The sequence below is a fragment of the Phyllostomus discolor genome, chromosome 10, assembly GCF_004126475.2.
Source record: "Phyllostomus discolor isolate MPI-MPIP mPhyDis1 chromosome 10, mPhyDis1.pri.v3, whole genome shotgun sequence".
Lineage (NCBI taxonomy): Eukaryota > Metazoa > Chordata > Mammalia > Chiroptera > Phyllostomidae > Phyllostomus > Phyllostomus discolor.
In genome coordinates, this window is record NC_040912.2 from 93,904,628 (window position 1) to 93,920,660 (window position 16,033).

A 16,033-nucleotide genomic window follows, 5' to 3' on the forward strand; every position below is an offset into this window, starting at 1 on the left:
GTATACCATGCTGCACTGTGCCGGGCGGCGTGCCTTCCCCCGGGGCCGTGTTTCCCAATGGGTGGGGGCGGCTCCTGGCTCACAGGGACTGACTGTGTCCTACAGGGCTGGAGGCCCCTGGGGCACATCGCCCCTGGAAATGGCCCCACTCCCCTTCCCATCGAGGGGTGCACCTCTGCCTCCTGCAGCCCCGCCCAGACGCCGAATCTTGCATCCTCCTCTCGTAAACACACCTGGGGAACTGAGGTGTCATCCGACAGTGTCAGGCTGCTAAAGCCCCACGGCAGGAACACGTGGGTGGCTTAGGGGCCTTTGTCACTGCTCAGTAATCAGATGCCCGCCTAGGCACCGGTGTGGCACCAGTGTCCCCTCTGCATCTGTTTCTGGCGTAAAAGCGGAGACCACGCCCTGTGCCTGGGAGGGCGCCGGGCGTGTGAGGCCCAGCAGATAGAGGCTCACTGCGTCATGAGTCCCCATGTTAATTCCAGGAGTTCCCACCTCAGGCAGTAGACAGCCCCCAGGGCGGCTGTCCTCAGAGGAAGGGCGGGGGGTGACATTTAATGAGTCATCACCTGTCACCCCTGTTCTCTCGGCTTCACGGGTGCAGCCGTGTTTGAGAAAGTGCTACCCAGCTCGGGCGCAGGGGCCCCAGCGGGGAGCAGGTACAGCTCGTGTCCTGGGCACGGCCACCTCACCCCTGTGGCCTGATACTCAGTCCACGGAGCTCGTCCAGCTCCAGGTGACGGCCACCAGCCCGGGAATTCAGAGGGTGGAGACGCTAGAGACGACCATCAGGCCTGAACGCGGGGACCACCTGGGCTCTGCCCTCTGTTTTTTTCTGCGTCTCCATCTGCAGCCCCCAAACAGTAAGGCAGCCTGTGGCTCCCCCGCCTCCTGCCCGCCGCTGTGCGCCTCCTTCACACAGAACGGCGGTGCTGCCCCTGCTGTCAGGACGGGGCTGTACAAGTGGAACAACAGAGCAAACAAAAATTGACAATGTGACACAGCAGAGAAGAGAAACTGTTCCAAAGGTTGTTCTTAGTTGGTAGTCAATTAACCTTCCTCTTAGAAAAGCACCAATAACAACCTGCCCTGGCCGGGTGGCTCAGTTGGTTGGAGCATTGTCCCATGCACCAAAAGATTGTGGGGTTCGATCCCAAGTCCCGGTGCGTACCTGGGTTGCGGGTTCAATCCCTGACTGGGGCACACACAGGAGGCAACTGCTCCAAGTTTCTCTCTCGCTCTCTCTGTCTCTCTTCCTTCCTCTCTCTCCAAAATCAATAAAAACATAACCTCAGGCGAGGATTTTAAAAAAAAAAAAAAAACCCTAAAGCCTAATTTCCCATTTGATACACATGGTTTCTGATACCCATTATTTTTAAAATATGTTTTCCCTGATATTAAGAAGTAATTGTGCAGAACAGCTCCGGCTGATCACGGAGACGACCGCTCTGTCAGGGTTCCCTGCTGAAAACACGCATGACGGCGACCTTTCCCGTAACGCGTCCTAAGGGGAAATAAAAAATGTTAAAATAAAACCACGGCATAAAGGAAATGTTACCTATCACTTGAAGGCTATAATTGTGCTTTCTGGTGAAAAATTCTGACTTTCAGAGGAGGGCAAAATAAAGTCAGCCCTTTAAGAAGAAAAAAACCTTCATAAATACAAACCGCGGTATCTCTCAGTTGGTAGTTAAGTGATTCTTCAATTAAAATTCTAATTTTAGAATCTCAACCATTTTAACTTCCCTGTGACTATTATCGGGCTGATCAGCTTTGGCCAAATACCAGGAAGAAAGCATAACTGTCTAAGGAAATTAAAAATCATTATGGGGTTGATAATACATTTTGCCTCAGACACTAAGCCAATCTCTGTGCGGATTATTAAATTAATATCAAGGTCAGGGTAGAACGGCGGATTTTCCCCTCTTTGTACATGGACACGTTTCAGGAACTGAATTGAAAACAATGTTTGGTTGGTCCCACGACAGCAGGGCAGGCTGCTGCCGGGCCGCTGGACCCGGGGCCGCGGGCATGTAGGGGGCAGTGTTGGACGGGTGATTGGCTGTGGAAAAGGATGTCCCCGTGGCCCCGCCCCTGTTCCTGGCCACGCCCACTGGCTCTCACAGCAGAGGCGGGCATTGGCTCAGTGGTGGACCGAGAGACGAGCTAAACAGAACGGAGACCAGAAGAAACCAAAGATAGGCGTCCCCTTTCCCGGCGTTTTCCGTAGGCCCGCCCCTTTCACGCGCTAGCTCTGCCTCTTGCGCAAGTCATTCCACCTTTCCTGCCCTTTCATTTCCTCTCGGAGAACACCTGCTGGGGGTGGCCCTTTTCGGGAGGAGGGAGGAGGAAGTCACCGACACAGGGACGCACACACTGTGCCCGCGAGTTTTGGGAGGAGAGGGGACAGTCCCGCTGCTCCCGGCCTGCGTGGAGGAGGGCCCACCGTGGAGTGCTTTTTTGTGCACCGGGGAGGGGCACCTTAGTTTTGTAGACCGTTTGTCTTGGGTCGGCCCTGCCCTCCCATTACCACCCCGGCCAACGCTCTCTCATTATCAAACAGAAAGGAGCCCTGGCTGGGTGGTCCAGTGGGTTGCAGTGTCATCCTGTTCACCAAAAGGCCATGGGTTCGATCCCTGGTCCAGGTGCATATGAGAGGCAACCGATCGATGTGTCTCTCTCACATAGATGTATCTCTTCCTGTCTCTCCTCTCTCAAAAAAAAAAATCCATAAACATGTCCTCAGGTGAAGATTTAAAAAAAGAAAAGAAAGCGATGAGGACTTGAGCGTGGGTTGTTTGTTTGGGCTGTTTTGTTGCAGGAGAAACAGAACTTTTGCCATCGCTTCCAAAAATGACCCATGGATTGGCAGTACTTCTTGGCTCTGTCATCCGTGTGGCCCCGCCCCGGGGCCCTGGGGGGAGGGGCGGGCCATTGGCTCCTCCTCCCTTCCCCGGTCCCCTGGACCAGCAAGGGCAGCCGGTTACCAGGTCCCCCGATGGCGGGGTCATTCTGTGAGCAGCCCCCCGGGCTCACCGGCACAAGGCCAGATGGCTGCGCGGTTAACTCCCTCTTGGCTGCCATGTCACTCGGGTCCAAATTCATTACTGTTTGAGCCTCTCTGCTCTGTCAGCCCAGTCCCCGACTGTGCCCCTGTGTAGCCCCACCCCGCTGACACGCGTGCTGTGATGATAAGTGACGGTGGAAGGCACTGATGAAGAGGAGGCGCTGGTGCACCTGTGGGTAGTGACTAACACAGTCCTCCCAGGGAGGTGTGCGTGCGGTGCACACACACGGTGTGCACAGTGCACACACAGGACACACACGGCACGTACCCAGGATGCATGCGGTGTGCACATGGTATACACACGGTATACACGTGACACACACAAGATATGTGCAGTACGCACACAGTACACACAGGATATATGCACAGCAGGCACACCGTCTACTCAAATACACATTGTATACACACAGGATACACACAGTATGCACACCGTAGGCACACAGGGTATACACAGTAGGCACACGGCACACGCATGGAACACACATGATAGGCACACCGGATACACACAGTGTGCACGTGGCACACACAGTACACACGCAGTGGGTACTCAGTGTACACATAGTGTGCACACATGATACACACAGTGTGCACACGGTAGACACACAGGGTACACAGAGTATGCACACACGGTATACACCCAGTGCATGCACAGTGCGCTCACAGCAGGCACGCACCCCAGGCGCCCCCTGCTGGCTGAGCGGGGTTCCGGGACTGCACCTCCAGCCCAGCAGGCTCTGCCCGGGGCCGGCCCGGCCGTGGCGGCTTCAGCGTGAGTGGATTTGCTGTTCAGACCATCTCCCAGTGAGAGCCCTCAACAGCACAGTATCGACTCACTCAGAGCGCACTTGGGAGGTTCACACTGCTCAAATTCGTGTCCGAAACAGAAACGGTTTCCAGAAAATCGGCCCCCATGCTGTCGGGCCCCAATCGATCAGGGGTGAGGGTGCTGAGCTTGGTGTCAGCGCCGGGCGGTCCCCGGGCCGCTGGCGGGAGGGCAGGGGCAGGGTCTGGGGGACCGACCTCTCGTGGCTGCAGGGGCACCGCGTCCCCGGGAGTCCCCTGCGGCTGTGCGTTGACCGGTCACATCTCTCTGCTCTGCTTGCCCCCAGAGGAGGTCCTGAAGACCCACATCGCGCACTGGTGGTCTCCAGATGGCACGCGGCTCGCCTACGCCACCATCAACGACTCCCGCGTGCCCGTCATGGAGCTCCCGACCTACACGGGCGCCGTGTACCCCACCGTGAAGTCCTACCACTACCCCAAGGTAGGCGCCGCCCCGCCGTCCCCCCGCGTGGGGGGCTGTCACCCTCTCAGACGTGTCAGGAGCCGCTCCGTCACCAGGGGGGGCGAGTTACTTCCCGTGACGTCACACTCAGCCCCCGTCACCTGAGTTCAACTTCTGGGCCCAGGTGCCTTGCTTTAAACAACTGAACTGCTGTTCCTCTTCGGTCTGAGCTTCATCTCAGCAAGACAAGCACCTCCCTTCCACTCGCGACTCTGGGAGATAGCAGTCACACGCCCACCCTCGGGACACCCTGTCCTCGCTCCGAGTTTGGGATTTGGCCCCAGGGAGGCCCCAGGGTCCTGCCTGCCCCTGGCCCCTGGGTCCGTGCCGGGCTGTTCTGTGCTCGGTCATTGTCTGGCCAGCAGTGTGTCTAACGGCCCCCCCAGACCACGATGCTGACACAAACCGCCGGCAAGGACATGGAGCAGTGGGCAGGACAGGGGCCAGAGTCCAGCGTCCGGCCCCATTCTGTCAGCAAACTAGAGCAACAGCGTGCCAGGGGAGGGCCGCCTGCTCACCCGGAGAGAGCTGATGTCTGCAGGAGCGACACGGTTCCCGTGGACACTCTCAGCTACCGTAGGTGGCCCCCGGCCCCTGCACCTGCCTGGTGACAGTGCGCACTTCCTGACACGGGGGTCCCCCTGAAGGGCCACTCCGGCCTCTGCCAGAGGGCACTGAGCCCCGCTCCCCGAGTGTCAGACGGCAGCTGGGGCGTGCCAGCCGGCAGGCGGCAGCAGGAGGGACCACAGCGCACAGGTGGGGCCGGCCAGGTGCAGCGGGGGAGACACCCGGTGTCTCAGTCAGCAGGGGCGGCTGGAACAAACCCGGCAGCAAATCCAGGGGCTTGGAGAGAACCCACTCACTGCTCACAGGTCCGGGGGCCGGGAGGCCACAGCCAGGCTGCTGGGCAGTGCCCAGCCGCACTGGGACATGGGTGACCTGTCTCCTGTGTCCTCACGGGGCGGAGGGGCAGCTCTGGCCCCTCCTCTTCCTGTAAGGGCACTGACCCCATCACGGGGCCAACTGTCACAACCGAACAGAACCCCAGTGACCCCCCGTTAGGCATCGGGGTGTCACGTGCTGACTTCGGAGGGACCAGACCGTGGTCCCCAACAGCTGGCGTGACCCATTTTCCGCTGCCCTTCGGTCCGGGTGGCCCCCGGGGGAGGAGCCTCTGTCTCTGCCTTTTTCCGTCCCAGCGGCACCCAGGTGTCACCGGGACGCGGGTTTGCCTCGGGACGGGGCCCTCTCTCTCTGCCCCAGCTCGTCGTTAGCAGGAACCCCGCGGACGGGCCCGGGCTACAGGGCGCTGGGGGGACGGTGCCAGTCTCTCGGCCCGCCTGGGGCCTCCACACGCTCACGCTCACACACTCACACCCCTCACACACACACGCACACACACCATGCACTTACACACACCACACCAGACACGGCCACATAACCCCACACCACACCACACACACGCATATTCACACACACATGCACGCATACCACTCACTATGCTCACACATGCAGGAACACATGCACACTCATACACACTCATACACTCACACACACTCACATACCACACACACACCACACACAGTACACACACAGTACACACACACAAACACACACATTCACATACACACTGACACACTATGCTCACTCACACTACACTACAAACACACACTCACACACCACACATACACACTCACACACTCACTAACACATATACACACACACTCATAGTCACACAGTCACTCACTCACACACTGCTGTCATCACCCAGGACGGTTTCCCAGGGGAACCCCTGCAGCAGGGTCCCTTCCATCCAGGGCCCACGTCCTTGACCGCACGCTCAGCCCTGGGACCGGGCGGAACTCACTCAGGGCTGGAGGCTCTGTGTGCTGACAGAGAGCCGCCCCAGTGTAGCCGGCAGAGCTCAGACAACCTGGGCCCCCTAACGCCTTCTTCTGAGTCAGAGCCGCGAGCTGGGGGCCCGCCTGACTCAGCCCGCTCGTGGGGCACGGCTCCCCGAGACCCCCGCACACTGGCTGTCTTCCTCTGGGGAGCAGAGGAATTGAGGGCGGCAGTCTGGCCGCCCCCCCGCCCCTCCCACCAGGCCGGTGCACCCCCCCTCCGCCCCAGGGCCCAGGGAGCAGCGGGTGAGCAGGGAGGGGGTTCCGTCCCTTCCCGAGGAACTTGTTGTCCCCGCCTCCGGGCCCGGCCGGCGGCAGCAATGCTCTCCACCTCTGGAAGCTCCCCTCCTTCTCCGTGTCCAGTTCCTCTGCCACCCTCGGGGGTTCATCGCGTGGAGTGGTGCTCGCCTGGCACTGACAGATGATGCAGGGGGCCGGGGTTTGGGGGAGCAGTGAGCATGGGGTGGGACCCCGGGCAGAGCAGGGCATGGCTGCCTCGGTCACCTCCGGTCCTCACGTCCTCGCAGCAACCACGTGCCCTCAGCAGGCCCCGCCCCTTAGCGCGGAGCTCCGGGGTCCCCCGGCCTGTGTCCACCCTGGGAAGGCCTCACGGGGCTCAGCTTTGTCCAGATGGCAGGAGGCTTCCTCACGTCCCGTCCTTCCGTCCCTCGCAGGCTGGCTGTGAAAACCCCACCATCTCCCTGCACGTCATCGGCCTAAACGGACCCACCCACGACCTGGAGATGACGCCGCCCGACGACCCGCGCATGAGGTGGGCTCCCCCCCTCTCCGCGGCGGCGCAAAACAGTAACAATTAGATGAGCTATCGGGGTCGCGTTTGCATGGTCTCCGATGTGTTTTATGGCCAGCGCTAGCGTCCAAGGAACAGGTAAGTGTCCAGAGCCTTCCTTACGTGGTGCGTGTCGGGCTCCTGGAACCAGAACGCGAGTCAGACCCGTTCCACCACGTCCCACCGACGCTGGGGTCCGGTCTCCCACCCGCCCCGGGAAGGGGCCCCGGACGACCGCACGTCTCCAGCAGGGGGCGCTCGACACGGCCTATCCCGGAGAACCCGCGCCGGCGGACTTTCGGTCTCCGGCGCCCCGTTTTCGGAGCCTGATTTCAGGGCCTCGCGGGCCCCTGCTGGCGCCGGGATCCGGGCAGAGACGCCGGTTCCGGGAGCCAAACCTCGCAGATGGCGAGGCGGCCGCCGCGTGGCTGGAGGAACATTCTAACACAGATAACGCGCCTGCCGTGGGGCTCGCCTGGTTTAGACGGAGCATTCTTTGCCCAGAGCAGCGGAGTGGCCTCTCCAAGGGAGGTGGGCTGAGGGTCAGGCTCGTCCGGCCCCAGACTCAAGCCGCCTGGGGGCGCAGGCGCTTGCAGAGCCCGCCGACGACCTCCTGCGCCCCCTCTGGCCGGAGTATCCATGGGGAGGCGGGCAAGCGGGGGGTGTGGAGCTGGTACCCGGGTCCGTGCGTTCAGAGATCCCCGTTCACCCAGAAACGGGCCCGGGAAGCCCAAAATGATTCCTTCTGAGGTTCACCAAATAGCCCAGATTTTGCCCCAGCTCCAGCCTGGGTCTTTGCTATCGAGTTACAAAACAACCCCCATGATTAGCAGCTTCCAGCAGCGCGCCTGGAAGGGCAGGCGCCATGGCCCGGCCCCTCGGGCTGCTCCCGGTGCCCAGCTCAGACCGGAGCAGGAGACCCGCGGTTCCGCTGGTCTGTGCTGTCACCTCCCGCAGTGACACCCGTCTGCAGTCAGACCATCTGCCCGCGCCCCTGGAGCCCGAGGCCCCTGCAGAGTCTCCTGGGGCGTGTTCAGCCCCCCCTCCCTCCGCAAGAGGTCCGACGCACTCAGGCCCTCGGGTGGGCAGGCCAGCCCTCCGTGGAGGGCGCCCCGAGGCCCCGCCCCTGCCCTGGGCCGGTCCCCCCTCGGGCAGCCGGTCCCCGGGCCTGACCCCTTACGGCCCCTCCCTGGGGACGGGCCTTGTGTGGGCGCCGGCCAGGGGGCCCAGTGGACCGGGCTGGCAGGGTTGCGCCGCAGCGGAAGGAGCCTTTGGCGCCGTGCTCTGCCTCCCCTCCCAGCGACCCGCAGACGCCGTCTCTGCCCCGCGGCCCCCCGGGGCCCCATCCGGCACGCTCTCGGAATCAGTGTGCAAAGTCACCTGGAAAATCCGCGCCATCTGTGCGAGCTAATTGAAAATCTCGTTTAGTCCATTTGGTGGGGCCGTTTCCGCAGGCTTGATCAGCTTCAAGGACAAGGAAAAACTGGCCTCCCCGGGCCTCGCGGCTCCGTCCACTCGCTCCCCCTCCCCCCCAGCCAATGGTAGCGGCGCCCTCTCTCCCCCATCGAGGGCCCCGCAGGCAGCGGCCACACTCGGTCAGCCCCTTCCCTGCCACACGCCCGGGGGCTTTTTCAGGGTGAGCACAGACGCATCAGAAATCGTAGACCACCCGGAGCGGAGGTGTATTGAGTATCGATTACTGGCCAACCCAGGGACGGAGGATTCTGTGAGGCAGGAAGCAGGGAGGTTACGATGCACGGGGCGGTAGGCTGGGAGAAACCCCGGCGGGTGAACAACTGCGCGTGTGAGCTGGGCCGTGGGAAGCATGCAGGGGGGGGGGGTGCGTGGGAGAGGGGCCGACCTCGGCTTCGGGGTGCAGACACCCCGAATCAGAGCGGTGGCGCGCCAGTGGCACCTCGGGCCTGGAGACGCTGCCGGGATCACAGCCGTGCGTCGGAGCGGCATCCCGGCCTCTGGCCCTGGACGTCGGCAGGGCCCTCCCCCGAGTTGTGACCATCACAGACGTCCCCAGCCATCAGCCCGTGTGCCCGGACTGAGGACAGCTGGTTGGCAATGACGGGTCTCAGGGCAGCCGCCTGGGTTCGGACCCCGGTCTGCTCTCAGCCCGGCTTCCGCGCCGTCACCTGCTAAATGGTGACGAGTTACAGCAATGAGTGTGGATCCCCTCACGGGTGGGGGTGGGGACTAAATGAGATAATGTGCTCAGTGCGGGACCGGCTCATGGGAGTAGCCCGATTCCAGGCTGTGGAGGTGCCCCGTCGGCTGGCACCTCTCCCCTCGGGCACTCCGCCCGCCCTGTCCTCAGAGTCCCTGGGTCCCCCACTGACCCGTCCACCCACCGGGTCTCCTTGCACTGGACAGACTGGCCCCCAGGCGAGCGTGGGCCGAAGACCGTGTGACCCACCGTGTGACCCCCATCGGCTCATAAGGGTGCCAGCGAGGTGTCAGAACCAGTCCGCAGGGCGTCTGAGGAGCTGGCATATGGGGACAGCTTGACGGAGAAAAGTCAGGGGAAGTTTGCTGGGCGGTGGATGCATCAGGGCCCCTCAACTGCTCAACTGCGAGCTCTGGGGGCATCCGCCCCCACCCCCACCCCAGAGACACCTGGCGCTGGAAGTGACCTCTTCTGCCTCCGTGCAGGTGGAGAATGAATTTTCTGACCGTCTCAGAATGGCTCCCCAAACAGAGTCCCCAGCAAACCCTCTACACCGGGCCAGAGCCCGTGCGCCCTCCGCCCAGAAACGCCCCGTGGTTTCCCGGCTCCCTCAGGGTGAAGCGGAACCTCCCAGCGCGGCCTGAAGCCCCGCCCCCTACCAGGGCTCTCCGGGGGCCCCCCCACCCCCGTCCCTCCGATGCCTGCACTGGCTCCGCCCCTTCTCAGGTGCGCTGCCCCGGGCTCCCACGGCACGCGGGCCCATCAGTGCGCTCACAGCTGGGCGCCCACTCCTGGCTTCAGTCTTCTTCTGAGGACACTCCCAGCCGGGGGGTCTGCGTCCCCTCCCTCCGCCCCTGGAAGGGCAAGGCCGGGGGCGGGGCGGGCGGGGACGAGCAGAGCCCACCTTCTCAGGATGGGCAGACTGACTTCACACGCGGCCGCCCGAAAATCCAATGTCACTGGATTCTCGGAGACCGAGACGTCTCGGTTGTCCTGGTCCAGCGCTGGGACCCAAACCCCAAACACTTGCAGCCCCGGTGCCGTCCTGCCACTCACCGGATGCGGGAAGCTGGGGCTGAGTGGGGGGGGGGGTTAAACTCTCCTCCCCACCCTGCCCCGCGTCCCGCTGCGACGCTGAGAAGGACAAGAGCGAGGCAGAAACAGGGGGCTGAGTAGCGCCTCCGGCCCGCGTCTCGGGGGATGATCGCAACGAGAGGAAGCTGGAGCAGCTGAGACAGCGTCTCCGAGAGGAACGACACATCCGCAGAGAATTAACGGGACGAGAGGACGCAGCTCTTCGTTTCCGAGGGCGGGGACTGCAGGGAGGTCACGCTCGGTGTGGAGGGGGCTCGGGGAGGCCGCGTGCAGGGTCCCGGGGCTCAGCTGGGGGGGTGGGGACTCCAGGAGCAGGAGAACTTGCCTCCAGGCTGTGGACGGAAAAGGGGGAGCCGCTTCCCCCTGGACTTGGGCGCAGCTCTGCCGTCGTGTCCGAGGGCGTCTCTGGGGGTGACGGAGTCTGGTTTCCTCCAGCGCCGATCTGGGGAAGACGGAAAGCAGGCGCCTGCTCCGCGCAGGGACACAAACGGGACGGAGACAGATCCGGAGCCCTCGCAGCCCTGGCCAGGGACAGGCGGCAGGCAAAGAAATACATAATATTTTAAAAACCTCAGTGTCGGCTGGTGTGGCTCAGTGGATTGCACACCAGCCTGTGAACCAAAAGGTCACCGATTCGATTCCCAACCAGGGCACGTGCCTGGGTTGCGGGCTGGGTCCCCAGCTGAGGACCTGGGAGGGTCCACCAATCGAGGTCTCTCTTGCACATGGATGCTTCCCTCCCTCTCTTTCTCCCTCCCTTCCCCTCTCTCTAAAAATAACTAAATAAATACAAAAGTCAGTGCCGCAAAGCCCGTATCCTTCTTTTAAGGCGTTGCAGACGGCTAGCAGCCGCTTCCCGGGAGCGGCGGCGGGAGGAGGAGGGTCCGCCGGCACGCACAGGGCTGGGCATGTGGAGCCTCTCGAAGCCCCTCGCGTGGCCCTGCAGCGTGGCCACGGTGGGCAAGCCCTTCTCGGCGCGACAGACCCACCGGCTGGAAGGACTCCCTCATTTCCAGGTGTCCGCGCCTCCGCCCCTGCGTCTGTCTCCTGCCGGCGTGTTCCCGGTCGCTCGTCTCTTGTGCTCACCTCACTGGCTCCGGGAAGGCGGCGGTTGCCTCTGGACTGGGTTCCCGAGTTTTCCTGAGAGTGTCCTGGGGGTGAATTAATTACTCGCACAGGGATGCTCTCTGTGCCCTCGGAGTGGGTCCCATCGCTGCCACTACCTCCTGCGACCCGGTGAGGGCCTCAGTGCTCACTGGAGTTTGTTCAAGGAGATCGGTTCGACCAGACAGCGGCTGTGGGTGGTCACAGTGTCCGCTCGGGGGTGGGCTTTGCTCCCCCCCACCCACCCACCAGGGCGAGAAGCCGTGCGTGCTGCCATAGAACGGGGCTTGATCCTGTAGATCACGGACAAGGGCATTCTCCACCTTCCCGTCGGTCTCGGGTTCCGCTGCTGACGCCGGTACAAAGGTCCGGTGCCTCAGACGCCTGGGAATCGGGGCCTGGGACACCTGCGTGCGTGGGCATCTGATGAAGAAGGCAGGCGCGATGACGCAGCTGCGGCCCGCGGTTGAGAAGGCCCCAGGTGGTCCTGGGGACGCTGTGGACAGATCCACGAGCCGCGCTGTGCTCTCTGGCAGGCTCGTGCATCGCAGAAAAACAAAGCGTGGTCCGCCTCCCCCAGCCCCGTCGGTAAGCCACCTCTGTGGGCCAAGAAGCTCTTCTGGCCAGAAATGCCATGTCGACTGGAAGATGTCGGTGACGCCCTGGACAAGGGTTTCCAAGGCCGAGTCACAAGGCTGGGTGTGCCGGGGGAGACGTGAACCCCAAGGGCACAAGTGACAGGCGGAGTTTGCCCCATGGGCCCCGCTGGCCCACCTGGGACGTGACTTGACGGTGTGTGCAGGAGGGTGGGAGCCGTCACCATGGCTGAGCTGTCGTGGTTGTGACTGGGCCGGGCGTGCACCCAGGTGTGAGCAGACGGGACCCACGGCTGCCACCCACATGGACACCTGCCCCTCGCCCCCGTCTTCTTGTTGGCTTCCTGTTTGTGGGGCCCTGTTCACGGAAGGGGTCCACAGGGGTCCCCGAGTCCCCTGCACGTCCCGCACCCTCCGTCCAGGCGAAGGAGGGGGCCCACGGGGGCAGGCGACTTGTGCAGCGTCACCGCTGACGTGTTGCTGGGATCCTCGGGGCATGTCTGTGTCCGCCGTGTCCGCCCCAGCTGCCCCGGCCGAGCAGACCCCTCCCCGCCTGTCCCCCCCCAAGCTCGTCACCATTAGCATTCCAGGCAGCCTCTCGGGCTGGAGTTAGGGTTGGCGGTTAGGGTTAGGGGTTAGAGGTTGGGGTTAGGGTTTGGGGTTAAGGTTTAGAGTTAGGGTTAGGGATTAGAGGTTAGGGTTAGGGTTTTCGATTAGGGTTAGGGGTTAGAGTTAGGGTTTGGGGTTAGGGCTAGGGTTAGGGTTTGGGGTTAGGGGTTAGGCTTAGGGTTTTGGGTGAGGGGTTAGGGTTAGGGGTTAAGGTCCGGATTGGGGCTAATTAAACACTGTTTCTGATGCCGCCTCTCCCCTGGTGACGTAAGCCTTGGTGGACAGCACCACGGGCACCCAGCACCGTCGCTGCTGGTTGTGGCTCTTCGGACGGCCCCTGCCTGTCTGAGTGACGGTGACGGCACACTGCCACACCCCGGGGGGGCGGGGGCAAACGTGGCGCCCGTGGAAAGGCTCCGGTCCCCACGTCCGCACGCCCTCCGAGGCGGGTGGGGAGTGACAGGACAATCACAGTGAGGTCACTGTGCGACCCGGGGGTGGGGGGTCTGTCCCCTGCACTGGTGGCACAGGCCCCGAGGGAGAGGCCACAGGGCAGCGGGGCCCCGTCACCACGTCTGGTCGCGTTAGACGCTCCGCATCCCCTCTCTGTTGGCGACATCAGCACCTCCCCACCTCCCCTCGGGGTGACCTCCTCTGACTGCTGTTCCCTTTATTGGCATCGAGATCTTTCTCGTTCCCTGTCGCTCTCTCCTCCGTCTGCTCAGTGCTGCCCCCTGTCGCCCTGAGACGCGAGATTCCTCCCGTCCTGACTGTTGGGTGGATTTCTCTCCGCGTCCCCGGCCTGGGCACTGGGTCGGGACAGTACGAGGCCGGCCCTTTGCGCGTTGCCCCAGGGAGCTCCCCCCGTCCTGCCACCAGGGGGCTGTCGAGGACGGGGAAGCACCACAGGGCGAGAGGGCTGGCGTCACAGGTCCCAGGGGCGGGGAAAGGTCGAAGGAGGGAAAGGCGACCGTGGCCGTGGAGGACATGGGGTCTGGGGGGTCTCTTCCACACCCACTGTCACTGTCCTCGGGTGGGTCAGGGACGCCCGAGCCCTCCACAGGGGAAGCAGGCTGTCGGCGCGCCCCGCCTACTCAGCAGGAGGGGGTGGGCATGGGGGGTCCTCAGGCTCTGTTGCCTGTGAGCTGCCCCCCAGCACACAGCGCGCACCCAGCCCCCACAGCGCCCTGCGGAGGGGTCCAGCCGGGACCCGCGGGAGTGCCCCTGTCCTCGGAAAAGAGGGCCCAGACCCAGGGCGCAGGCCCCCGCCGCACTGGAGGGGCGCCCGCCTGGGGAGAGGGGCTTCCGAAGGCCCCGTTCTGGAAAGTTCAGGAACCGCGGAAGCTCCCCCGAGCGAAACCCCCGTGACGCCTGCGCACCGCAGAGCCACCAGCGGCCGAGTGCGGTCTCTACGGGAAGGAGAGCTTCGCGGCGCTCGGTCGGACACACCGGTTCCGTTCTCCGGGGTCCGAAGGCCAGGGGACATACTCCGTGGGCGCAGGCGCGTTCCCTGTGGAAGCTGCCCCTGTTCGGTTCGGTGCGAGTTCTGCTCAGACCTGGGTCGGCTTGAGAACTTGCGGGAGGCCCTTCCTGGTCTCTCGGGTGGGGGCGGTGACCGCGGAGGTCCCTCGCCTCGGTGACCAGCGTCCTGGGCTAAAGGGCAAGAGTCTTAGTTCAAGTTGAGACTTTCTATCCCCTTCTCCCTGGTGCAGCCCACACACGCAGCTGCCGCCGGGGTGGGTACTTACTCTGTTGACTTACCAAGTTCGTGGGTGGATACTATTAAGAAAGTATCCTTTTGCTGACCGGCCTCCTCCTGTTTTCTGTGCTGTTAGCGGTTCGCTTCTGGAGGAGCTTGGGAAGACTACCCTGTTCTCACTAACTCGGTCTGGCCAGGGGCACCCAGAGGGTGGCCGCCTGTCCCTGTGTGACCGTGTGCCAACCCACGGGCCTGGCTTCCTCCAGGGCCACTGAATGTTTCTCCGGAAGGCCACACATTTTCTTCTTGTTGTTGTTGTTCATTGTCATTTACGTTTACCTTCCTGTTTCCTCTGTACCACGGTACTGCATATTCCTGCCTAAAGTAGAGTCATACTGAAGGGGCTACAGTAAAAAACAATAGTCCTTTCCTCCCCACACCTCAACCATCCCAGCCCCTGAGGGAGAAAACCTTAACTCTCTCATCCCATTTCCCCTGAGAGTAACGTCATATCACTTTAAAAAATGTTCGTTTCACTGATTTCTACTCATTAATGTATTCCTCTTTGGTGTCTTTTTTAAAATTCATTTGATGGGGAGAGAGAGAGAAACATCAATTTGTTGTTCCACTCATTTATGCATACACTGGTCTATTCTTGTATGTGCCCTGACTGGGGATCGAACCCGCAACCTTGGGGTGTTGGGACAACGCTCTAACCCACTGAGGTACCTATCCAGGGCTGTTATTATCTTTCTTTATGATAGAGAAGAGGTCGGCACACTTACCTCTACAGCCCTCTACCTTCTCCCTCTATGTGCATTTTACCGTCTCTCTGGGTTACCGTCATAAACTCAAACAATACTCCCACAAGCTCCCTCCATGTTGCATTACGACAAACAAAAACTCATAACTCCCCAGTCTGCAAGAGGAAAATATTAGCCCTGCCTTTTCCTGCAGGGCCCGTCCCTGTCCCTGCCACTTAGAAACTTCCGTCTTTGGATTTGATGGTGTATCATTGAACGTGACAGCATTTGCATTCTTTCCGGTAACCGTAATTAAGCCTTACTTATCTGTAGGCTGATTCTAAAACATGAACATTGATCAATAGCATGGGCTTTATTATGAGTGATTATCTTTCATGGCAGAGCTCAGGAGTAGTCTGTGACTGTCTCTTTTCCGTTCAGCCTTTTGTTTTTCCTGGAGTTTTAAGTTGCTTTTCTTTTTCACTTGAACTTTTGGGTTCCATCCCACTCCATCTGCAATGCCCTTTCCCCCAGACCGATCTCTCCAAGTACCTGCCACTGTCCTCCTCTGCCCTGGATGGGTCACTCATTGTCCCATCGGCCTGGATGCCACCCTGGGGCGTATGTCCCTTCCCGCCCTCCAGGGGGAGCCAGTGCATCATCCTCTCCCTTGGCTTCCGCCCACTTTTGTCTGGGCACATCCTTGAGGTGCTTTGCTAGCACCGGACTGTGAGAAGTAAACTGTCTGAATGCTTGAATATCTTTTTTAAAAAGATGCCTTTTTCTCACATTCATTGAAACTCTCAGCTGTACATGGATTTGTCATTTCAAAACCATGGTCCCCCCAGTTTGGGGATCTAGTCCCCCAGCTTCCGGACCTCCGCCTGGCTGGCGACAGACCTCGTGTCGCTCTGATACCTGCTTCCCTGTGGATCACGTGCCTTCTTCCTCCTGAACGCCTTCTG

At 61.6% G+C, this 16,033-nt stretch overlaps 1 protein-coding gene across 1 annotated transcript in view; it reads left to right on the forward strand.

Moving 5' to 3' along the window:
- LOC114507648 (dipeptidyl aminopeptidase-like protein 6) overlaps positions 1 to 16,033 on the forward strand; it is a 158,400-nt gene that overhangs the window by 110,969 nt on the left and 31,398 nt on the right. Inside the window, exons 8-9 of the mRNA XM_036010294.1 lie at positions 4,180 to 4,334; positions 6,931 to 7,028. Of these exons, the coding sequence (XP_035866187.1) occupies positions 4,180 to 4,334; positions 6,931 to 7,028 (253 nt within the window). The remainder of the gene's footprint in view (positions 1 to 4,179; positions 4,335 to 6,930; positions 7,029 to 16,033) is intronic.